Raw genomic sequence first — 25,870 nt, 5'->3', positions numbered from 1 at the left:
GGTGGCAGGTCACATGTATACCTGGATTCATTTATTATTGGAAGTACACTCATCAGATGAAGGAATTATGTATTCATCAATGGCACTGTTAATCATATAAGAGACATAGTGGTTCTGTTTGTGATAACGGTTTTATACAAAATGTATAAAATACATTTGACACACCACATGAAACATCACACAGGGGAGGAACGATGGAGCTTTCATCCTATCTTTATCCAAGACCGTGTTCTTTCAATTTGAGAGCATCGCTCATTGAGTCCACGCTCAGATTTGGTACTGTCTTTAGCTTGATCCGGTAGACGAATTGAGTTTTTATTTTCTAGTTAGTGTTGGTTTTCTAGAGGGGGCCGGGGACACGCTCACCTGGAAGAAAATGTTGTACATTTTAAAGTTAAATGTATCAGTCTGGTGCACTCTGAGACCAACATCAAGAACATGAACATAATTCAGGCTGAAAGTAACGCAGTTTAAACTGACAAATGCAGGAAGGACAGCTGGCAAGAAATCACTAACTGTGTCATTCTGTAAATTAACCCATTTATAATATCACTGCTTCATCTATAACGCGATAGATCTGACTATAATAACACGTGTATTCACGTTCATGTTTTACTTTGATGTATTCTTATTCTTTCAGCTGAGACCCAGCGATGTGAAACGGACTTTTGGGCAAATAAATAAAAATATATATGAATATAATTCTAAGCAGTGAGGAAGTTTCCTTCCATGATTTAAAATCACCCACACCAAACATTAAAGTTGCCGGAGACTGCAAGACACGACTCAAGAAGCCGGCACGCGTCAGTGAATGTGTGATGAGAGAATATTTACACATTTCTTTTCTATTTACTCCAAAGTCTGTTTCGCACCACTAAGGCTACAGCTGAAAGAACAAGGCTAAAATATTGTCATACACGCCATGAAAACACATCTGCAACACATTCATTTACCATAATACACACATGTACTTATAGTCAGATCTATCCTGCTCTAAATGAAGCAGTGATGTCATGAATCTGTTAATTTACGATTTCACACATGCAGTCTGAGATTTATTGCCAGCTGTCTTTTTTTGCATTTGTCAGTTTAAACTGTGTGATTATGTAACATTCATTAATGGTCCACGTACCGAGCTCTGATTGGTCAGTGTGTATTTGAATAAAAGGAATTAAATCACACGTTGCTGAGGGAGCAGAGGGGCAGAAAACGATCAGAAGGCAATTCATTGGTGATATTTTGTCTTCAATACATAAATGTTGGAAAACAATCACTTGAGTCGTCTCGTTCCACAACCCACAACTGTTACATATCGACCAGATGGAAGGTAACTGAAGATAGGAGTAATGGTATACTATTTTATTAGTTTAAGGGCTTTTATTTGGTTACCCACCAAGTTGCAGCGAAACCGGATGTTCCTCGTAGAACCTGTCTCGATGTACTTTTATCTGTTCACCTTTTTTTTTGGATGTTTTTCCTCTGACTCATCTCCCGAGTCAAAACCACACCCATTAATGCATTGCTGGTGAAATCCAGGGAACTGCCATTACATGTGAGGAGAACTGAGTTAGCACTATCACACTGGATTAGAATTCAGGGTGGACTTAACGGAAACACAGCAGCGACTGTCCTGTACAATGGTTGGGAGTACTCGACATTCTCTGGTAAAAGCTTTGGATGGGAAGTTAACAGGAAAGTGAAACAGTTCAAATTTGATACCATACAACATAGTCCAGCATATTAGTAGCAACATTGCTCCATGGATATTTCCACAACCCAAGGTAAATCTGGAGATATTAGAGAAGAGAAGAGAATGGACTGAGAGGAATGTAAACATCGGATACTTGGTTCAAGATTTACTGAATAAAAGATATTCTAATTCTATAAATATCTTTACAGATGGATCTAAACGCTCAGATAACTGGTTATCAGTGTACACAGCCGAACTGACAGCAGTAATCATCAGTCTTCAGTGGGTGGAGGAGGTCAAACCAATGAAAGTACTTTTGTGTTCACATTCTGCAGCTGCAATACAAAGTATACAATCCGGTCAAACAGTACGAGAGGATCTTTTAACTAAAGTTTATACATCATTACTGAACTCACAACATTTAGGAATAGATGTACATCTCTGTTGGGCACCGGCTCATGTTGGAATAGAGGGAAATGAGGTTGCAGATAAACTTGAGAAAAGAGCGTCAAACAAAAATGATATTTTAGAAATTTGTTTTGGGAGGTCAGAAGCAAAATCAGTAATACAGCACGGAATTATTACATCTTGGCAGGAAATTTGGAATAATGACAATAAGGATATAAATTACAACAAAATACAGACGTCAGTCAGATTGAGAAGTGATGGAAGTAAAAGTAGAAAAGAAGATGTTACTTTCAGATTGAGGTTCGGACATACAGGACTCAATGACACGTTATACACATCATGAAAAAGACAGAGTGGGATAAATGTGAGATATGCAACTGTAAAGAAACTGTTGAACATGTTGTTGAACATGATAGAGTGGAAGAAGTTCAGGGTGGAAAGAGAAAGACTGAAGAACAGAGTGGTAGATACAGGAAGGGAGTGGAGCATCAAAGGACTGTATATTATTTCCGTTTTATTGATTATCAGAGTCTGAAGGAAGTTTTATTTTGAAAAATGACCGGATTCTCTCGCAATTTCATCCGCCTGTGCCTCGTGACATGTCAAGACGCTTTGTCTCGGTCACAACTCTGCTGGTGTTTTGGATTAAAATCGAGGCTGAATATCCTGAGATCGCCACTAAAGCACTGAAAACCCTGCTTCCATTTCCAACATCCTCTTTGTGAAGCGGGATGTTCTGCAGTGACAGCAATCAAAACAAAATGGCGGAGTAGAGTGGACATCAAGAACAGACTTCGGGTGTCATTGTCTCCCATTACCCCCAGATGGGGTAATGGGAGACTAATGGGAGGGCTGCCACCGATTCAGCAATGTTAAAAGGATCATTTGTGGAGTTACTTGCAACAGCTTAAACTTTTGTTGTGACTTGTTGCATGTATGATTTTAAATATCTGCAAAGCAACAGACAAAATAATTTTTTTTAATATACAGTGTTGTATCATTACTGCTAATGGGTCATAATGTGTGGAGTTTTGTGAAAACTGCCATGGAAAACATGCTGAACACTGGACTAGCAAATAGTGAATTCATAGAATAGAACAGAATAGAATAGAATGCTGGATGGAACTGGAACACAGCTGAGTTCTGGGATTAGAATGTTGAGGTGTCATCTTGTGGATGAAGCCCAGTGCTCCACAGAGGACAGCTGGACAGCTCTGAGGGAAGCCACAGGCAAAACCACTCCTCAAAATTTCTTGTAAAGTATTTTATTTTATTTTATATGACTGGTCAGACTCCCTGTTGAGGTGAAGGTCTGTCATCTGGCAAATTGGCAGATGAACTTGCAAGCTTTTCAACCTCACTTCAGGCTTCCGGTGTGTCCGATGTCGGCTGCTGGGGTCAGATACCCTCACCAAACTCCTGTCGTGTAAACCAGGAGCATATCTGACCTCTAACTTTGGATTCAGAATAGACTTTGACTGCTACCACTTTTCATAATTTGGCTCACGATGTTTGGTGCCACTATTATAATTGAAGGATTACCAAATCCCTCCTTGAATATCAAATTGTTAGCATTGATTATTTACTGAGAGTAAAGTACAGTAAAACTTAGAGAGCTTTGCTTAGAGGAGGGATATTTTGAAATAATTAATTTACAACTGTATGACTATAAATACTATAACTACCGGTATGTAAAGTTTGAGGATTTACTCTAACTTCCTACATTAGGACAGTCTTTGTATGCTCTCATTCACTCCCTCATCTCTCTGACTCTCGCTCTCTGGCTCCTACTCTATCAGCTGACAGTGGGCGATTTTGCCACGGCCTCCCTCAGCCAATCATATATTTCCTGTCAAACTTTAAAGACCTGTTCTCTTCTGTGCAGTCAGCTGTCATTTCAGTACGAACCGATGTGACCCTCCTCCCCATTCATCATTACATCTGGTGTTCAAGGTTTCTTCCACTGAGGGCAGTCCCACTCCACATGCCATCATCTATCTTCAACCTGCCCCTACTGTCTTCAACAACTCTACCAGTGTCGACTCTCCAAAATTTTAACTTTACTTTGCACAATTTAATAAATGTATTTGTTCACTGTAAATTAAGTTTCTCCTGATTTAACAAGCTGTGTCTCCCTGTATAAGTGTGTCAATGATCTCCCGGTGGCTTCAGTTCTATTTGTTTTGTTTTTTGTGATGTATGTTATTTTATTTCAAACTAATTTGCAATCATAAGAAGCGTGGTCTTTGTTGGTGAAATGTTTCTCACATACAAACAATTACTTATCGTAAAAAATCTTCAAATATATAGTAGAGTAAAATGTTTTCGGTGCGTTTTCTAGAAACTACAGGTCTGATGAGGAAAGTGGGAACAGGTGTGTAGGTGGGAGGGGCTGTCATGTGACCAGGACTGGCAGGTCTGGGGAGTGAGCAGGGGCTGGAGAGAAGGACAGAGAGCCAGGACGGGCAAAACCACCAACCCACTAGAAAGTCTCTGACCTCCCTCGAACTTCTCAGACAGTTTAAGTCAGGGGTGCCGCCACGTCATTTTATGTGGCCCACGAATCCGCCAGAATTTATTTTCTTTTTTTATAAAAAAAAATAAAATAAAAAATAAGAAGTTAGATTTGATAATAAAAATATCCCCATCGTCGAAATGATGAGATCGAAAGTCGAAGTTATGAGATAGAAAGGCATAATGATGAGCTACTTAAACACACAGTCACAGAAGCAGCTCTTTGGCTGCTTACTGTACACTTGCAAATATTATTGTGAGTATATTGATGACTACTTTAAACGTGGCTTTACAACACATGAAACACTTCACGTGGGATTGTGCAAACGCACCCTTGAAAGGATTTTAAGCTTTGAACAAAGTTATTATAATTACTTGTGTTTGCTATTTTCTTTAATAGTTTGATCTTTGATAGAGTAATCTGGGTTTCTTAACCCTAAATTAAAAGGATTTAAGTTATAATAACAGAAATGTGCTGAAATATAGTTTTACATTTATATAACTGCATGTACAATATTTTAACATTTGAATAAACAATCAAATGCAGAGACAGTTATTTACCAATCTGTTGGGAGTAGTTACATTTACACCGTCTTACATTTACAACCGGCCCTTTGAGGCCGACCGTGATGCTGATGTGGCCCGGAGTGAAGATGAGCTTGACACCCCTGCTCTAAGTGCATGTTTAATTTTTTCAAGACTTAAAAAAAACATCACATCCTTAAGCCAGGCATATATGGCTCTTTTCTTATTAAATGGCTCACTTCTCCCTTTGGTCGTATCTTGAATGCCCAAACTATTAGGCGTAGTTATCACTTATATTAACATAATCACAACCAAAAGAAAAATAATAATCACAAAACAGTTGATGTGCTTTACTGTAACGTCCAGTCGTAATAAATACTTCTCAGTCTCAACTATTATCCAAATAACTATGATAAAGCCACATTTTTTGCTGACAGTATAGCTTTCCCATCATGATCTGCTTCACTGAATATCTAACAACATACAGCGATATATATATTCTAGATCATGTATCAACTGCTGATAAACCCCTTGAATGAATAAGAGCGGATGTTTACTTTTGCAGTGGTGGAATCTAACTAATTAATTAACTATATTTCAAAGCTTTAGTTATAGTTACTTTGCAAAGTTAGATTGTTGATAACAACATAAGGTAGGTTAGAATATATTATTACAGATAGTAAATATAGTAGCGGTGTATTAGATCTGGATTATTCTTCCACCCCTGGACTTCAGTAAGTTAAGTGACACAATGTCACACTTTTAATGGAATATCTTACGTGTGACTTATTATCTCCAACTAATGGCCTATAGTGCCAGTAAGCTGTTGTGCTGAAACATGTTGGTTAGATGTCTTTAGGAGAAGATGTACTGTTGTCTGAGGTGCAGGGGAATGTGTCACAGACTTTCAGATGTGAAATAACTAAATAACATTACAGTGGATGAGAGAGCTTTAGGGCTCTTAGTGTTTGGAGCCAGACAATTAAAAACTACGAAGTTGTATTTCCTAAACGTGTAAAAGGACAAAATATCTATGTTTTAAAGTATCACTTTTGTATCAGAAGGCACATTTGTGAGGCTTATAAGGACTTAAGTGTGAAATGTTTGCCTAAAGCAGAACAGCTGGAGGTTAGAGTGGGTGACGTCAGCCGCTCCGCTACTGCCCCCTTCTGGCCTGGACAGGATCCAACACTGATCCTCTTAACATTCATAACATAAAGTTAATTTTATGTCAAAATAAAATAAATACATGAACAACAATGTGACTACATCCTGTGTGGGTCACATTCTTCTAAAGATAAAAATATTAATTTCCCCAGATATTAGTTTACATCACCACAAACATGAATATAAAGCACATCACATGTATTTTACAGCATCCCAAAGATGCTTTCCAGGTCAGATCAGAGTTGAATCACTGAATCCATGGAAATATTACAATACATGTTTGATTCCTGTATTTAAAATTTTTTGAAAATTATCATCCCACAAATATGAGTTGCTGTCAAGTGCACCTTTACAATGTTAAAGTGATATTCAGAGATTATTAAAGTAATTTAGGGTACTTGTAATTAGTTTAGCCTGAACACATTGGTCAATTGTTATTGGGGTGAATATGTCGAGATATGTTAAGTTATTATAATCTTCTGATAAATGAAGTATATTAAGGGGTGAAGGGGTCAGTTTGTGTTTTCTTCAGGATTTAGTTTGGTTCATTTAAAATGATCAAGATTAAATAATAGTTGCAATGTACCACCAGTAAACAACACTTGCTTCCCTTTTATAATGTATCACATCTACAAAACACGCACTACGGGCTTCATATCTGGTCACAGAATAGCAAGAAAGGGGCTACCTCACACAATCACCGAAGACTCCTGAAATGTATAAATCTGATCCACAGTATGTGCCATCGACTTGATGATGTCATGAAGCTGTGTTGTGAGTTATCTGCAAATCAGCAAATCCAGACCACAGTGAAAGGCTCAGGGAAGGGAGCAGCAGCAGCGGGCGGTCTGGCCTTCGCTGGAGGGTTAGTCGGGGGACCTCTTGGTATCGCAGTCGGTGAGTGGGAATAAATGCATGCAACAGTTTCTCCCACTCGTGTGTGTGCAATCATAATTCCACATGTTTGAAACCCTCTTAACATGTAGGCGGTGCTGTCGGAGGCCTTCTGGGCTGCTGGCTGACCAGTGGACAGTTCAAACCGCTGCCTCAGATCATAATGGAGCTCAGTCCTCAGCAGCAGCAGCAGCAGCTTTATGGTAGTCTTCTGGCCGTGCTGGGAGACATTCAGTGGACAGATTTGGCTCAGCTAACTGCTCTAGTGATGGGCAACGCCACCCTGAAGCAGCAGCTGACGGCGACCCTTCTCGGGTACATCTCCAAGGAGCTCCAGGCGCAGGTGCACTACGTGGATTAGTGTCTGTGGAAGAACTGGGATACCCTAACGTAGGGGTGCACATGCTCAGAAGGTCTTTTGAAAATAATGTGAACTGTTTTATGACGCTGAAGAGACTCTTTATCAAATGTGAAATCACATGTTGTAAATTTGCACAGACGCCATCACAGTCTTGGTTCCAGGTTATACAGTTATTGTGAAAACAGCTGTATTGTTATGATGTGGGGTGTTTCGCGGACCCAAATGCAGACTCAGACAGCAGAGTTCTATTTCAAAACCAAGGTAGTTTATTTCTCTCAGTCAAGGGAAAAGACAGGTAATGGCCAAAGGCAATAGGAGGCGTCTCCACGCCTCCGCACGGTTCCAAGCCGGAAAGTGGCTAATCCTACACAGCGGCAGACGAAGCAGACAGGAAAACTGTCAAACGTCAAATACGGAGGCACGTCCTCGCGCTCCGCACGGATCCTAGCCGGGAGGTGGCAGGTCACATGTATACCTGGATTCATTTATTATTGGAAGTACACTCATCAGATGAAGGAATTATGTATTCATCAATGGCACTGTTAATCATATAAGAGACATAGTGGTTCTGTTTGTGATAACGGTTTTATACAAAATGTATAAAATACATTTGACACACCACATGAAACATCACACAGGGGAGGAACGATGGAGCTTTCATCCTATCTTTATCCAAGACCGTGTTCTTTCAATTTGAGAGCATCGCTCATTGAGTCCACGCTCAGATTTGGTACTGTCTTTAGCTTGATCCGGTAGACGAATTGAGTTTTTATTTTCTAGTTAGTGTTGGTTTTCTAGAGGGGGCCGGGGACACGCTCACCTGGAAGAAAATGTTGTACATTTTAAAGTTAAATGTATCAGTCTGGTGCACTCTGAGACCAACATCAAGAACATGAACATAATTCAGGCTGAAAGTAACGCAGTTTAAACTGACAAATGCAGGAAGGACAGCTGGCAAGAAATCACTAACTGTGTCATTCTGTAAATTAACCTATTTATAATATCACTGCTTCATCTATAACGGGATTGATCTGACTATAATAACACGTGTATTCACGTTCATGTTTTACTTTGATGTATTCTTATTCTTTCAGCTGAGACCCAGCGATGTGAAACGGACTTTTGGGCAAATAAATAAATATATATATGAATATAATTCTAAGCAGTGAGGAAGTTTCCTTCCATGATTTAAAATCACCCACACCAAACATTAAAGTAGCCGGAGACTGTCAGACACGACTCAAGAAGCCGGCATGCGTCAGTGAATGTGTGATGAGAGAATATTTACACATTTCTTTTCTATTTACTCCAAAGTCTGTTTCGCACCACTAAGGCTACAGCTGAAAGAACAAGGCTAAAATATTGTCATACACGCCATGAAAACACATCTGCAACACATTCATTTACCATAATACACACATGTACTTATAGTCAGATCTATCCTGCTCTAAATGAAGCAGTGATGTCATAAATCTGTTAATTTACGATTTCACACATGCAGTCTGAGATTTATTGCCAGCTGTCTTTTTTTGCATTTGTCAGTTTAAACTGTGTGATTATGTAACATTCATTAATGGTCCACGTACCGAGCTCTGATTGGTCAGTGTGTATTTGAATAAAAGGAATTAAATCACACGTTGCTGAGGGAGCAGAGGGGCAGAAAACGATCAGAAGGCAATTCATTGGTGATATTTTGTCTTCAATACATAAATGTTGGAAAACAATCACTTGAGTCGTCTCGTTCCACGACCCACAACTGTTACATATGGACCAGATGGAAGGTAACTGAAGATAGGAGTAATGATATACTATTTTATTAGTTTAAGGGCTTTTATTTGGTTACCCACCAAGTTGCAGCGAAACCGGATGTTCCTCGTAGAACCTGTCTCGATGGACTTTTATCTGTTCACCTTTTTTTTTGGATGTTTTTCCTCTGACTCATCTCCCGAGTCAAAACCACACCCATTAATGCATTGCTGGTGAAATCCAGGGAACTGCCATTACATGTGAGGAGAACTGAGTTAGCACTATCACACTGGATTAGAATTCAGGGTGGACTTAACGGAAACACAGCAGCGACTGTCCTGTACAATGGTTGGGAGTACTCGACATTCTCTGGTAAAAGCTTTGGATGGGAAGTTAACAGGAAAGTGAAACAGTTCAAATTTGATACCATACAACATAGTCCAGCATATTAGTAGCAACATTGCTCCATGGATATTTCCACAACCCAAGGTAAATCTGGAGATATTAGAGAAGAGAAGAGAATGGACTGAGAGGAATGTAAACATCGGATACTTGGTTCAAGATTTACTGAATAAAAGCTATTCTAATTCTGGAAATATCTTTACAGATGGATCTAAACGCTCAGATAACTGGTTATCAGTGTACACAGCCGAACTGACAGCAGTAATCATCAGTCTTCAGTGGGTGGAGGAGGTCAAACCAATGAAAGTACTTTTGTGTTCACATTCTGCAGCTGCAATACAAAGTATACAATCCGGTCAAACAGTACGAGAGGATCTTTTAACTGAAGTTTATACATCATTACTGAACTCACAACATTTAGGAATAGATGTACATCTCTGTTGGGCACCGGCTCATGTTGGAATGGAGGGAAATGAGGTTGCAGATAAACTTGAGAAAAGAGCGTCAAACAAAAATGATATTTTAGAAATTTGTTTTGGGAGGTCAGAAGCAAAATCAGTAATACAGCACGGAATTATTACATCTTGGCAGGAAATTTGGAATAATGACAATAAGGGTATTGTAGTGGACATTTGTCGGCTAAATCAAACTTAAACAAATAATAATCAAACGCCACTGATGCACCGTGGTCGGTATCCTTACGCAGCCAGAAGAGAGTAAAATGTCCAAGCAGGATTCCATTTTTGTGTATTTATTAAATAAAGCAAATAAAACAAGCAAACAAACTAATTAACAACACTCCTGTCGTGCTGTCTCTCCTGTCCTGTGCAGTGCAATGCTGCTGTGTCGCTGGTAAAAACTATACGCCCACCCCGGTGCATGCTGGTCCTACCTTTCTACTCGTTTAAATAGCAACAGGTGCCCACAGTAATTACCCAAAAAATAATAGAACTAAACAAATTACTATTAAAGAGAAAAATAATCTTAACATATGAAACATCTACAATAATTAAACAATGCTACTTATAAATGAAACTAGAAAATGCATTTCCTGCTGAAAATGCGTTGGAATGCTGAAAGCTGAAATGAATCTCAAAAACATTGCTGAAAATAGATATCCAATTTTACAAAAATTGCAAAAAGCTGAATAATTCAAAAAGTTGAAAGATTACAAATATGAAGTTATATCACCCCTCTCCTGAAAGAGCTGAACATTTTGATATTCGAACGGTTTCTGTAGCTTAAAAGAATTCCAGCAGTAGTGATATTTGTTGTAGTAGTAGTAGAAGTATTATTCGCAGTATAAGTATGAGTAGCATTTGAATAAGTACTAGTTGTAGCAGTAGTGATATTTGTAGTAGCAGTAGAAGTTGTCATCGAAGTATTTGTAATTAGAAGAAGTAGTAGAAGTAGTCGTATCAGCAGTCGTACTAATAGCTGTAGTAGTATTAGTACTGGTTATTAGTACTGGTAGTAGCAGGAATAGCAGTATTAGCAGTTGTGGTATCAGTAATAATAGTAGTGGTAGTGGTAGTAATATCAGTAGTGGTAGTAATAATATTTATGGTAGCAGTAATAGCAGTAGCAGTAGTAGTAATAGTAGCAACAGCAAAAGTTGTAGTAGTAGTGGTAATACTAGAAATATTAGCAGTAGTAGTAGTTGTCGCAGTATTAGTAAGAGCATTCATTATTTCAACCAAAAAAGCCTAATTTTGAGCGAAACGTTTAAATACAGTTAATCCATGAGGCTTTTATTTTTGAAAGGGTGGGACTGGGTGGGGGAGGGAGGGGGAGAGGAGACATAATCATCATGTTTGACACATAAACAGAGGTTATTAAATGACAGGCTTCATTCACAAGCAGTTCAGTTAGAATTCACTCTCTGGGGCTTTTATTTTGAAATGGGGTGTGGGGTGTGGGGGAGAAGGGGAGAGGAGACAGAATCATAATGTTAGATAAACACAAACCGGTTATTAAATGACAGGCTCATCACAAGCATTTCAGTTAGGATTCATTCTGTGGGGCTTTTATTTTAAAATGGTGTGTGTGTGGGGGGGGAGGAGGGGGGAAAGACCTCTAAAGATCCCTAAGACCTGAATGACTGTATGAGAGACACAGAGAGATAGAGGGAGAGGAGTGAAAAGTCATTTCAACAAAAAAGCCAAATTTTGAGCTTGTTTAAATACAGTTAATCCATGAGGCTTTTATTTTGAAAGGGTGGGACTGGGTGGGGGGGAGAGGGGGAGAGGAGACATAATCATCATGTTTGACACACAAACAGAGGTTGTTAAATGCCTGGCTTCATCACAAGCATTTCAATTAGAATTCACTCTTTGGGGCTTTTATTTTGAAATGGGGTGTGTGTGTGGGGGGGTTCTCTACAAGTCTCTCAGACCTGAATGACTGTATGAGAGAGATAGACATAGAGAGGGAGAGAGAGAGAAGAAAGAATTAGTGAGAGAGAGAGAGAGAGAGAGAGAGAGAAGAAAGAATTTGTGTGAGAGAGAGCGAGAGAAAGAGAGATGCTCTGATATCTCTGGCAAACTTTCTCATTTGGAGATTGTCCGATGTTTTATCATTTACAGCTTACATGACTGTTGTCCTGCTCTGCCATGTCTTTCATCGTCTCTCCCTCTTGTGTCGCGGTGTGTGTAAATGTCACTCGAATCAGGAAACTTATCAGAATACTCATGTCTGATTGGCCGAGATGCAACACGTAACAGCTGCAACATATCATGTGTGTGCGGCTTTTATTTTAAAATGGGGTGGGTGTTTGAGTGTGTGTGGGGGGGGGGGGGTGGAGGAGGGGGCAAAGACCTCTAAAGATCCCTAAGACCTGAATGACTGTATGAGGGACACAGAGAGAGAGAGAGGGAGAGGAGTGTATGTGCGCGTGTGTCTGTGAGTCTGTGTGTTTATCAACATCACTAATTGGCTCAATCGCAAACACCTGTGTGCCTGAAGCCATTTCATGGAGATAAAACAGGGAAACACCTCTCAAACAAATCCTCAATACTCCCATAACCGTAGCTCCTATTGCTCCGATATTAATAATTGAGGGGAAGGATGAGTTGAATAACAGATCCTGTAAAAATTGTGTCTGTAGTGTAAAAAATGTGGCTTAACTGGCGATCTAGAAATGGGGTACCGTGTTCTGTGGAAGATGTTTTTGAAGCAAAATTTAACATTGGTCTCTATGGAGCAGAAAGTTGGTTTTCCTCTCAATTAACGGCTTCCGTGTCAAATGTGGAAATCTGTGGGATTCCACAGTAATTGTTCTACGACAAGGACAGTATTAGCTACTTCTACATCCAGAAAGTATGCATGAAGAGTGAAGATTGTGGACACAGTGGCAAAATACAAATGTTTTTTTCACAAGAATCTCAAGCTGCTCTTCACTCTAGCGGTGACATCACGCACTCTAAGCTGCGCAATACACAGCCATTATAAATGCAGAAAAGGGCTGAAAAATCATGAAAGTTAAATTGTTGCAGTTCAAAAAGTTTAAAAGATATCAAAAAGCTGAATCATGTTGGCAATAGTTGAGGGTTTTCTCAACATTTGAAAGTTGAAATGGTGTCTGTAGCTGAAAGTATGAGGAAGTTGAAGGATTTGAAAGTTGAAGAAGTTTAAGAGGATTTGAAAATCTTCTCCATAGAAACCCATTCAAAAAAAAGTTGCTAAAAGCTTAATAATTCAAAAAGATTAAAGGTCAGAAATAGAAAAAGTCATAGCAGACATGAGCTGAAGGAGCTGAACATTTTGATAGTTGAACGGTTTCTGTAGCTTAAAAAATGAAGAAGAAGAAGCGTTGCGACGAAACGGGGGACAGAAGAAATAGTGGAATAAAGAAACAGGATAACAATAGTTGGAATGCTTAACAGCATTCCAACAATAACACAATACAACATCAAATAAATAGCTCCAACAGGTATAAATTACAACAAAATACAGACGTCAGTCAGAGTGAGAAGTGATGGAAGTAAAAGTAGAAAAGAAGATGTTACTTTCAGATTAAGGTTCGGACATACAGGACTCAATGACACGTTATACACATCATGAAAAAGACAGTGGGATAAATGTGAGATATGCAACTGTAAATAAACTGTTGAACATGTTGTTGAACATGATAGGATGGAGGAAGTTCAGGGTGGAAAGAGAAAGACTGAAGAACAGAGTGGTAGATACAGGAAGGGAGTGGAGCATCAAAGGACTGTTAGAGACAGGGGACAAACTAGTTCAGCTTAAAAGGGCTTAATTTAATATTTTGAATGGAACGGGTTCAATATCCAGAATATAACTTCTATATTTTTTATTTTGTTATTTAAATTATTTAAATTAATTTTATTTTAAATATTAAGTTTATTTTTCTTATTTTATTTAATTTATAAATAACACTGTTATTGTGTAATGATAACTGTCATAAAATCATGATGTTACACACTCCGGTCCAGTAGGTGGCGCCTTAAACGTTGGTTTGTAGTCCGCCATTAAAGTGAAAGAAGAAGAAGAAGAAGAATAACGCGGAGAGGAGAGGAGAGGAAGAAGAAGAGGACTCATTTCAAAATGTCTAAACTAGAAATGCTGAGATCTTTAGTCAACCAGCGACTAACTGCGGCTGGTGAAGAGATATTTGGTCTGTTTGAAAGAACGATAGCAGAGTACGAGGAGGAACTCTCTCGTTCAAAAGAGGAGAATAAACGACAACGGGAGCTTCTGGACGCTGTTTTCAACCCGGAAGTCCGGATACAAAGAGCACGTGGGTTCACTTCATTTATTCTCTCAGTTCTCAAACACTGTTCATGCTCCGGCTGATAACTTCTAATGTAGTTTGGAGTGAGACTCGGTTGCAATTTGTCGTTTTCTTCTTCTCCTGATAATACCTGTAAACGTGTCGCTTTTCGGCGAAATAAACCGTTTTTAATCAAAATATGTCATCCACGTGAGTCGTCTAGATCCGTAGTTTTTTTTTGTGTGTGTGGGGGGGGGGTCAGCCGGTCAGCGTTTCTCAGATTGGAGTGAGACGAGGAGAAAAGGTGATGTTGTGATCGTCGCAATAAAACGTATTTGATGCGACGTATCGAGTCTTGGCCAATCAGCGTTAAGATGTCTGCAGCGTCTTCATTTCCCTCCGTTACAGTTAAAGTTCCGTTACAGTTCAGACTTGTTGGGTTAAGTCAGTGGTTCTCAAACTTTTTCTGTCACGCCCCACTTTGGACGAAGACAAATGTTCATGCCCCACCGCCCCAACAAAATTGGCACAAAATGCTCCATGTTGAACTTTTATTGGAAGAACAACATTTTGTGACTCCTCCATCTGTGCGTTTTCAAAAAAATAGAATAAAGAAAATTGCAATCACTTTCAAGTAAACCAGATTGCTCCATCAGACAAAAACAAATACAATGTGCAATCGCTTTGTTAGAACAATGCAAATAAAGTTCTATATGTGCAAAAAGAACGAATATTTGGCAAAAAATAGCTTATTGTCGCTGCAATTAACCTGTTTCGCACTGAATACATTTTTAAGATAATAACAATAAAGTGCAGCCTGTGCAAAACTAAGTTAAATGTGTAAGTGTTGGGAAAATGTATCGGCTAATTTTAAGTGCCTAATCATCCCAATCAATCAGATGATATGTCTTTAAATGTGCCTGCTGGCAGTATGCTGAATGAAATGCATCATCGAATGAGATCTATAACGACAATAATTATCTCAACTCTTTCAGAATAAGTAGACAAAACAAGCCCAAAGAGTATCTAATTGATACGAATTAATATGAGGATATATGTACTGTATGCACGTATGTATCATGTAGCCTACTATATATGTGTATATACCTGTCTGTGTAGATTACCATATAGAACTAGGAGTTTGAATGTGTGTGTGTGAATCTGTGTATGGGCGGATCAATATGTATGTCATATTATTCATAATCAGAAATTCAATCAATTGAAGCAGTGAAAATAAATAGTGTGTGATTCTCTCTCTTCTTATCATGAGTCCACCTTAATCATTTTCTGCAATAATGATATGCTGGTGTACTTATAACACTGTCCTATAATTATGAGTGCTTTAACCCCCATGTATGCAACCAGCCATCAAGAGGACATGGGCGCAAGTACAAACGAAGTACAAACACATTATTCAGAATGGTGAGTCAACACAATGTGTGCCATGGTAATGTATTGAACACATACGTTTATTAAGCGCCAAATAAACTTTGCGCACGGCATGCAGCGGCTTTCCCGATGTTCTCCGCATCGCCGACACTGTACAACAATGTACCACTCGCAAAAAAGCTCAAGGCTGCATCCAGTCTGTGAGACAGTCAGTGCTCGGCAGCGGCGTGTGGTGTTCAATGTATGGCTCGAGAAGGTCTTGTAAATAAATGATTTCTTGTCGGCAGAATCGATAGCGCTCGTATATGAAGTCATCATGATGTGATAACGGATCTTGGCGATGTGGAAGAACTCTCACCCTATAAAACGCAAATCTAAGTAATATCCTCCTTCATCAGTGGATCTCTGAGGAAGGGAGCTGGACATTAATGCAAGAGAGGCTTCTTAGTTTGCTCAGCTGGTTTTAAGGATCACCGTGTGTCTCACTTTACATGCATTTCCGGAACTCCCGTATAACCCCCAGTATATGCGCAAGCGCATTAGACTACTGTATATGACAGGAGCTGCCATTTTTTCCGGGGGAGTGACCAGCTTATCCAGCTACCCTCACTTAGCCTGCGCTGGAGCAGGTTCAAGCTTATGGATGTGTTGCCATGGTGATTTTGCCGAACTTGCTTCGTGGAACCGAAAAGCCTGATCTACGTCATCTTATCCTGAAAAGTATCCGGCTAACTAAGTTAGCCACGTACGAGGAACGGGGCCCAGATGTCTCTTTGTTTTGACCAACTTCCTACCAATCACGCTGACCCAGGACCTTTGCTGACCTCACCAGAAAATAGCTCGGCACCATCTAGTGGACTGAAAAAGTAATTGATTTCTTTTTTTTTTTATATAGTTTATATAATAAAAGAGCGATACTAGGCATCCATGTATCGATACAATATCGCCACGCAAAATATCGCGATACTATGCTGTATCGATTTTTTTTTTTTCACCCCTACTTTACAGTAACAGTGGAAGTTAATATGAAGCCATACAGTAACAGGGTTAAATGAAAGCTAATCACTTCATTTTGTGTAGGCGATGGTTCTCGCTACTGTAGAAATATGACAACAGTATTTACAGGCATTAAATGTGCACCGGTAAGTATTGTGAGGAATTTAAGTTTGAAAGCGCTCCTAGCGATGGATATTATGTGTTACAATATGTTTACTTGTAGAGGGTTTAAACTAAAGGGAGAGTTACTGAATTTGTTGTGCATTGTGAGAGAAACCAGAGAATTTATGACACCGCCATGAAGTCGGAGAGAGGGGGATGTTGCTGACGAGTTTCTGAGCACAGCCTTCAAGAAGGGGGGTGAATTGGTCAAGGAAGTGGCCGACTGAAGTCCGACGGGTTCAGCCAATCACTGAGCTGATCGATGGGCTTATGCTGCGTTCACACCGGTCACGTTTATTTTTTGACGCGCGTCGAGATTACATCCAAAGTCTATGCACAGACGCGATGAGACTGGCGCACCGCGATTTTGCGATGGCGCGTTGGACGCGTTATTGCAGTGCATAGGGCAGTGGTTCTCAAACTTTTTCTGTCGCGCTCCACTTTGGAGGAAGAAAAATGTTCATGCCCCAACAAAATTGTAACAAAATGGTCTTTGTTGAACATTTATTGAAATAACAACATTTTGTGACGCCTCCATATGTGCTTTTTCAAATAATAGAACAAAGAAAATTACAATCACTTAAGTAAACCAGATTGCTCCATCATACAAAAACAAATAAAATGTGCAATCACTTTGTTAGAACAATGCAAATGAAGTTATATCTGTGCAAAAAAGAACTACAATTTGGCAAAAAATAGCTTATTGCAATTGGCTGCAATTAACCCGTTTTGCACTAAACATCTTTTCAAGATAATAAAGTGCAACCTGTGAAAAACTAAACAAAACAAGTTTCATACTGTCCGCAGCTAGTTTTCAGACATAAAACACAAACTGGTCTCTCCTCATCTCCTAACGCGTCCACTGTGAAACCCAGAGCAAGATAGGCGTCATGTTCGTGTTCATCTCGGATGCATCGCTTGCGGTTGTTTTTCTGTTCCCGCCTGCCAAATGTCTGTACATTTGGAACACTAAGCCGCACATGTGAGTCGCCAAGGATCATGGCCGTCGCGCATGCGCAAGCGTAACCTGTTAACGGCGTAACGTAAACATTTACACGAAAGTACAGGCATTTCACCATGTATTTATTAATTATTACTTTTTTTTTAATACAAAAATTCTGCATTTTCCCCCGCGCCCCACCTGTAATACCACCGCGCCTTTTGATTTAAACTTCAACCAGCTGATTCGGCCCTGCTTAATGATGGAAATAATGTTGCACGGTGTACCGATACTGAAAAGGTACCGCGGTACCAGTACGTTAAAAACGATACGATTCTGCATATTTTTAGTATCGATACTTCATTAAAATAGCACGCGATCAGAACGCACTCGCAGCTCCGCTCCCTGTCATGCTGCCTGCAGGAATTGACTGCAAGGGGGCGGGCTGCCCAGCGCGCTCACACAGCAGCAGGCAGCGCGCGCACTCACAGCGAGTGATCACAGGGGAGACATGGCGAGTGCAGGAGCTTTTCCCGACCGTCCTCTGCTTGCTGAAAAACAAGATGCCAGAAGTAGCTTCTGGAAATACTTTGGCTACATTGCAGATAGTGAAGGAAAGCCCACTGACCTACAGAGACCCGTTTGCAAAAAGTGTTTGAAAGCCACACAAACAAAGGGAGGCAACACGTCTAACATGTTAACATGTAACATTCTGCTGTAGGCTAATACTAATATTTGTTAAGTGTTCAAAAAGCTGGGCAGGAACAAGCTGGTAAAAAAGGGAACCGTACAGATGTTTTATTTATTACTATTATAGATAACTATACCAGTATCGTATTTCTTATTTGTGGGATTGTATCGAATTCTGGTATCGTATCGGTATCGTGATACTTATGGCAGGTATCGTATCGAAGTCATAATTTTGGTATCGTGACAACCCTAGATGGAAGAAAGAGAGCATGGGGGGGGGGGGGGCTTTTTCTTTTACCTTTTGTTTGAGAAATTTTGAACACAACAGTATTATGTGTGTGTGTGTTAATTTGCAATAGTGTTGCGTTGTGTAGCAACCTGCAGGAACAGCACCTTCCCTATCCCTGAGACTCCAGGACTCCCACACACAATGTGGCCCAACCCTGGCTTGTGTGTGGGTGAAGATAATGCGTCCCTGTGCTGGACAAGGTCAAATAAAGTGTAAAGATACAGGGCTCACAAAACACAGAGGAGAGATGCGTATACGGAGCCCTGACTTTGTGTCTGTTGCTAGGGCTACTTAATCAATTCTTGTGTTTTGTGAAACCATAGATCTATGTTTTTGATGCTTGACTTAATACATTGTTAACACTTGTAGATTGTCTACCATCTTCTGTTCATTGAATATAATTCTCCTGGGGAACACCCCCCCCCCCCTAGATGACAGGAAATATTTCAACTTAAAGTACAAGTTTGTTCTCTTTGATAACACCACATGGATTTGGCAGCTTAAAATGGTTCATATGCTCATGGTCACATAAGTTGATTACATTCTTGTATTATCTGGTTCTAGTGATACTCTGGAAGTGTATGTCCAGGAGACTATTTGCTCAATTCTAAAATGTCTTTGTAACACCTCTGTGTGTGTTTACTGTTTTCCTGCAGACGTCCAGCAGCTGTTGTTGGTTAAAGAAGAGGTTCCCTCTGAGCAGCAGGAGTGGAGCTCCAGTCTGGACCAGGAGGACCCAGAGCCCTCACATATTAAAGAAGAACAGGAGGACCCAGAGCCCCCACATATTAAAGAAGAACAGGAGGACCCAGAGCCCCCACATATTAAAGAAGAACAGGAGGACCCAGAGCCCCCACACATTAAAGAAGAACAGGAGGACCCAGAGCCCCCACATATTAAAGAAGAACAGGAGGACCCAGAGCCCCCACATATTAAAGAAGAACAGGAGGACCCAGAGCCCCCACACATTAAAGAAGAACAGGAGGACCCAGAGCCCTCACATATTAAAGAAGAACAGGAGGAACTCTGCACCAGTCAGGAAGGAGAGCAGCTTCAAGGTCTGGAGGAGGCTGATGTCAAGTTCTCATTCACTCCTGTGAAGAGTGAAGATGAAGAAGAGGAAGCTCAGTCCTCACAGCTTCATCAAAGACAAACTAAACAGATGGGAACAGAAGTTGATGGAAAGGACTGTGGAGGACCAGAACCAGACAGGAACTTGGATCCAGATAGACATCCAGAACCAGATACTGATGAGAAGACTGGAAACTCTTCTGACACTGATGAGGGTGGTGATTGGAAGAAGACCAGAGAACCTCAGTCAGGTTTAAACTATGTGAAACCTGATGACGTCCGTGTCAGTGATTCAAGATGTAGCGCTGGTGAGAAACGTTTTAGATGCTCTGAGTGTGAGAAAACATTTGGCAGGAGACACACTCTGAAGATACACATGAGAATCCACACAGGAGAAAAACCTTTCAGCTGCTCAGTCTGTAAGAAATCTTTTAACAATCGTTCAAATTTACAGACGCACATGAGAACCCACGCAGGAGAAAAACCTTTCAGCTGCTCAGTCTGTAAGAAATCTTTTAACAATCGTTCACATTTACAGACACACAGGAGAAAAACCTTTCAGCTGATCAGTTTGCTGTCATAGATTTGTGCGCAACAGAGAGCTAAAGGCACACATGAATACCCACACAGGAGACAATCCCCTTTAGCTGTTCTGGTTGCAGTAAAGTTTCCGTTTGTGGTAAAAGCTTTCAGCACGAGTCACCTCTGAAGTTACACATGATTAACCGCGGTTCAACTCCACTGATTTCAATATTTCAATACAAAAAGTTATGCACTGAATGAGCGCCAACTGTACAGTTTGAAATAGTTTTGATGATTATATTGATGATTGATTTGATGGCAGCGTCGGAAATACACGAGGGCAAAGGGCAAAACTGCCCCTAAGAAATATCATTTTGCCCCTGATATCACTAGGACAGGGGCAAAAAATGCCCCCGAACTTTCTAAACGAATAAAAAAAAATGGAGCGCTTCTTAATCAGACCTGCGACTGCGGTCAACTCGGCAGACGCTTAAATTTTAGTGCACCTATATCCTGAAATTCACGGTAAACTCATTCAAACGGCGCAGATCGGCAGCGAGCGAAGGACTTTGAAAGTTAACGGAAAGATTAACATGAGACAACATCCGATTTCTTCCGACGAACATCCGGTTTTCAGAATAAGATGCCAACAAAGTATACATAATGCATAATGGAAATTAGATTAAATGAATTATATTCACATTTAGTATAAAACATGCTACCTGCATCTCGTGAGTTAAAGGTAAAATACACCTACGTTAATAATAATAATAATAATAATAATAATCCTTTATTTTATATAGCGCTTTTCTAGGTACCCAAAGACGCTTTACAAGGATCCATGCACACCATTCGCCCAGTCATACCGGTGATGGTAAACTACGTCTGTAGCCACAGCTGCCCTGGGGCAGACTGACGGAAGCGTGGCAACTAATTTGTGCACAACGGCCCCTCCGACCAACACCAAGCATTCACTCGCATTCACACCAAGCATTCACCATTCATTCCTTGATTTTTCCATGATGAAAACATAACTTATTCTGAAGTCAGTGTTCATTTACAACATACACAAACTTAACGTTTAAGGCCCAGGGACCAAATGAGAAGTGTTGATCCTTGTCCTGGGGTTGAAATCTATGTAAACATTCATTTTGACTCGCAGCCCATACACTAGGGTTAAAACCAGCAAAGAAAAGCGAACACTCACAGTTTAACTGACAGTAGATAGTCACAGAATAATGAGACGCATCAACACTTTCTGGCATGTGTCACATCTCTGGCATGTGTCACATCTCTGGCATATGTCACATCTCTGGCCACGCCCCAAAGTGGTTTGCCTTGACAAGTCAGCATTTTTGCACTTCCAGTTTCCCCATCTCAAAGTCAGTGGGTTTTTTTAATGGGTTTTTGGTTAGCCGCCAGAAAATGAGGTAACATAAGCTTAATAGAGTAACAGTTATTTTCTATGGTATTAAATACATCAGTTGATACCCTTTTGTTAATTTTGAAGTGTTTAACGCATTGCTAAAAAGTGACTAAATAGAACTACAGAACGTCATCACACAGACTAATCTGCCTTTACAGCCTAGTTGCGAATACTCACGCTCATGCGACCGCTTTATGCCGAGGGAGCCAGTGCGATGTTAACTTCCTGGTTAAACCCCACACTGGATCCCTTCTCGAAAAACAGGATCTTTTATGATTTTTGAAGCGAGAACGCAATCGGCAGTGGCAAAAAAGCTAACAATGGCCTATAAATGAACTACTACACGTCACCACTACAAACCTAAAGGAAGAAGAGTGTTTGCCGTGATGACGTTTTTATAGTCCCATTTAGCCACTTGTTGGCAACCGCCTTTTTTCTAGACACTTAAAAGCTTCAAAATTCTCAAGAGTATTTACTGACATGTTGAATATTGTAGAACAAAACTTTAAAATCTCTTCAGCTTGTGTTCAACAACTTATTTCAGCCATCTAACCAAAAACATATTAAAATACGTGTAAAAATAACATTAAAAACACACACACGGACAATAAGCTACAAAGGACGAGTCTGAACCAGGACTGGTAGAGCTGGGCCTCGTCACTGTCGTCCGTTTGAGACGATTCTGGGAGAGAAAAGGGGGGGAGGGAGTTAGAAGGGAAGGACAGCGGCAGGAATTTTCACATCAATTACATACAGCCATTACGAGAAAAAAATAGAAATCATACTGGAATCAAACACACGCACATCTGCTTTGCGTCAAACTGACAGGACCTTGCCATTCACCAGCACACAAACAAAGCCCAGCACTGTAAACAGCTGGCGCAACAATGAAGTCCCACTGTCTATTGAGAGTGCGGCCATGTAAGTGGGGCTTACAAGGCAATGCTTTTTTGTATTTGTTGATAAAATTAGCTTATATATAGTTTTAATCAGCAATTAGCTTATATATAGTTTTAATCAGCAATTAGCTCATATACAGTTTAATCAACAGCTAGCTTATATACAGCTTAACCAGCAACTAGCTTATATATACAGTTTAATTAATCACTAGTATATTTGTAGTTTTAATAACCATTATCTTATGCAGCACTATTAACCACTTATACAGTGCTCACAACACAGCAAGGCCAGAGAGAAGCAGGTGAAAGGTTACTTATTTAACTGCGTCACAAAAGAACAGGCAGCCATCTTTCAGAAAGATAAGACAGTGAGATTCAAGCGAGGGCCAACGCCCAGCTGAGCCCGGCTTTCTCCACACACTCTTTCCTAGGACCTCTCGCCTCAAAATCTCACTCACACTGATGGAAACCAACGCCTATTGGGAGGGGCCAAAGGTGAATGGACATTCACGGCTTCCAACCAAGCGTAATACACGGCTTAAACGTGATACGTTTGCATCTTTGACTTTGACTAATGTATCAAGGGGGCGGACCCCATATATTAAGGATCATGCTGATGTGTTGAAGTGTGTCTAATGGTGAATCTCTGCGAGTGAAGCTATTAGTGACCCGTGCACGTATTACTGCAGGGCTGAATAACTTTGTTCGATAAATAAACCTATTGCTTTTGATTTAAACTATACGCCTCTGAGAGCTTCTGTTTCATTCTTAAACCTGCTCTAAGTGTGAAAAACAGCTACAACACATTTTTTCACAACATTTTGAATGGTCTGAAAAGTATGTAAAACAGAAGAAGAAGAAGAAGAAAAAGCTTTCACAGTGGAATTCCATTGAGCAGCCATAAAATCATAAAAGCAGCGTTGTGACGCCTCGTTCACTACCAGTTTCTCCTCTTATGATCTTCTCTATGGCCACTCCTCTCTCCTCCAGATCTCTTTGTTTCTCTGCGACCTCCTCCAGTTGTCTCTGGATGGCCTTAGCAAAGCAAAAAAGAAATAAATCGGGACATAATGTGACACACATGATCATAGAAAGTCTTTGTCCAGAGAACACATTAGTTATAATGATTTAGGGTGACCACGACATCAGCGCTGGAAAGAGATGTTGTTTTTTTAAATTAATTTTCTATTCATCATTTGTTCTATTCAAAATTGGAAAATGAAATAAATCATTTATTTTGTTATTAATTGATGAATCAAACAAAAAAAATTAAATAAATAAAAACAGCTTATTTTTCTGTACGTTCGATGCTCAAGTAAAAAAGAGGAACTGCAAAAACGGGCCACAGGATCAATTGAATTTTTCCGATTTTTAATGTGTCAGATTTGTGTGACCAGGATCACTAATTTCTGTCTCGCACTTGATAAACTGAGCAAATACACTGAAGTGATGGCACTACCTGATTTAATGCCATGGATACAAGATTAAACATCAACACAAGTGGGTTTTTGTGTGCGAGTGTGTTTTGGAAAATAAAAAAAACAAGGCTCAATTTGCTGCCCACAGTCTAATTTACTGTATCCATGGCAACAGTATACTTCTCGTTTCTTGTAAAAGTTTATCTGTTCACACAAGTACATTTTTCTGGCATCCACAAAAGTGTTTCTTTACCGCCACCTGCTGGACTTTCCCCTTGCCCCATCTGTGAAGGCATTTCAATGGCATGCGGGGAAAAGGCACTTGGCGGAAATGTTGCTGAATGTAGTGTGCATGTGCATAAAAGCTTGCAGTGTTCGGAGACCGGAGATAACTCTTGTTATGAACCATTCCGTTACAAACGGGTGACTCTCAAAAGGCCAGAGAGAGAGAGAGCAGTACCTGAGCTCTGTGGAGCCTCTTCAGCTGTTCTCTTTTAGCCTGCTGGGCCACCGTCTTCTCCTGCCTCCTCCTCTGTCTTTCTGGACACAGCTGGGACAGGAAGTACATAGAACATTTCAGAAAATGTACCCACACATGCAAATACAGTCCGATCCCCCAGCGCTGTGCTGTCATTCAGTACAAAGACGCGGCTTTGAGGAACCTTCTGATTGGATGCCGGGTTTTCATCGTCACTAGAGGTGGGCTCTTCAAGATTCTGTTGTCTGGAGGCTACAGAAAAAAATATATCGAAAAAAGTGAGAATAGTCAAGGAACATTTTGAGTTTGTACAAAGCAAAAATAACAATACGACAATTTCTTAGTGTGAATCTATTCATGACAATTGGAAACATCATCAAGTGAGAAGTTTCTCATGGACGATACAATCAGACTTCTTTTTGTAACCGGAGGAGTCGCCCCCTCATGGTCAGTAGAGAGAATGCAAGTTTTAAGACACTTTCACATCGGCTTCTCCCTCAGTACTGGATATAGAATTGTTGTCCGCTTTTGTCACTCCGACACAAAGAAATGGGAAAATAGGGTAAAAGTTGTCCTTAACATTTATATTCCCCAGGTCACCTGATACTTGTCTCCAAATAAATGCTTATGTTGGCCGCTACCACGTTCGATAACAAGACATTTATTATGCGTTTATATGTCAATGTTGTGCTTGTTGCACTGCCCCCAAGGGGCCAAAACAAATCTCCTCATTCAGGTTTAAAAGATCACGTGCAACGACTTCTGGGGAATGGCTGCGCTCACCTTTGTTTCGGAGGTTGGTGAGTATCGCCCTGATATCCTTTTGCGGCTCCTGGTCCCGCCCCTCACCCTCAGACTCCTTCCTCTTTCTCAGCCTCAGGGACGAGAACAGGTTGACCCTCCTGCCGCGCAGCGAGGCCATGTCGTCAGAGAACATCCCTCCGGAGTCTCTGCGGCCCTTCAGGGACACCTGCTGCAACAGAGAGGGCAGGTCCTGCTCGGCCCCCCACGCATTGGCCCCTACAGACGCCCAGCGGGCTTCATACTTGCCGGCCCTCTTCTCATCTCCGGGTGGCTTTGGACCCGCGCCGCTGAAGTTCAACGCTCCCTCTGACATGGGCCTCTGTCTCCGGGGGCCGTCAAGTTTGGCC

The 25,870-nt window shown here is 40.5% G+C and overlaps 2 protein-coding genes across 2 annotated transcripts; one reads left to right on the top strand and one right to left on the bottom strand.

The window, feature by feature from the left end:
• Nucleotides 1–7,041: 7,041 nt before the first annotated feature.
• LOC306775102 (protein C19orf12 homolog) lies at nucleotides 7,042–7,559 on the top strand (the record flags this gene model as incomplete). The annotated part of the gene is made up of 2 exons (XM_079265331.1): nucleotides 7,042–7,201; nucleotides 7,291–7,559. 2 exons carry the CDS (start codon nucleotides 7,042–7,044, stop codon nucleotides 7,557–7,559), a joined length of 429 nt encoding a protein of 142 aa, XP_079121457.1.
• Nucleotides 7,560–20,094: 12,535 nt separating this feature from the next.
• Nucleotides 20,095–25,870, bottom strand: LOC306784804 (F-actin-monooxygenase mical2b-like). The gene is made up of 5 exons (XM_079278933.1): nucleotides 25,503–25,870; nucleotides 24,904–24,971; nucleotides 24,702–24,791; nucleotides 23,765–23,858; nucleotides 20,095–22,606 (listed from the first exon to the last, which is right to left on the bottom strand). The coding sequence occupies exons 1-5, from the start codon at nucleotides 25,834–25,836 to the stop codon at nucleotides 22,488–22,490; spliced, it is 705 nt and encodes a 234-aa protein (XP_079135059.1). The 5' UTR covers nucleotides 25,837–25,870; the 3' UTR covers nucleotides 20,095–22,487.

The sequence above is a fragment of the Melanostigma gelatinosum genome (assembly GCF_949748355.1).
Source record: "Melanostigma gelatinosum genome assembly, chromosome: 1".
Lineage (NCBI taxonomy): Eukaryota > Metazoa > Chordata > Actinopteri > Perciformes > Zoarcidae > Melanostigma > Melanostigma gelatinosum.
Note: the sequence above shows the minus strand (reverse complement) of the source record. Positions and strands in the feature narration are given on the sequence as shown.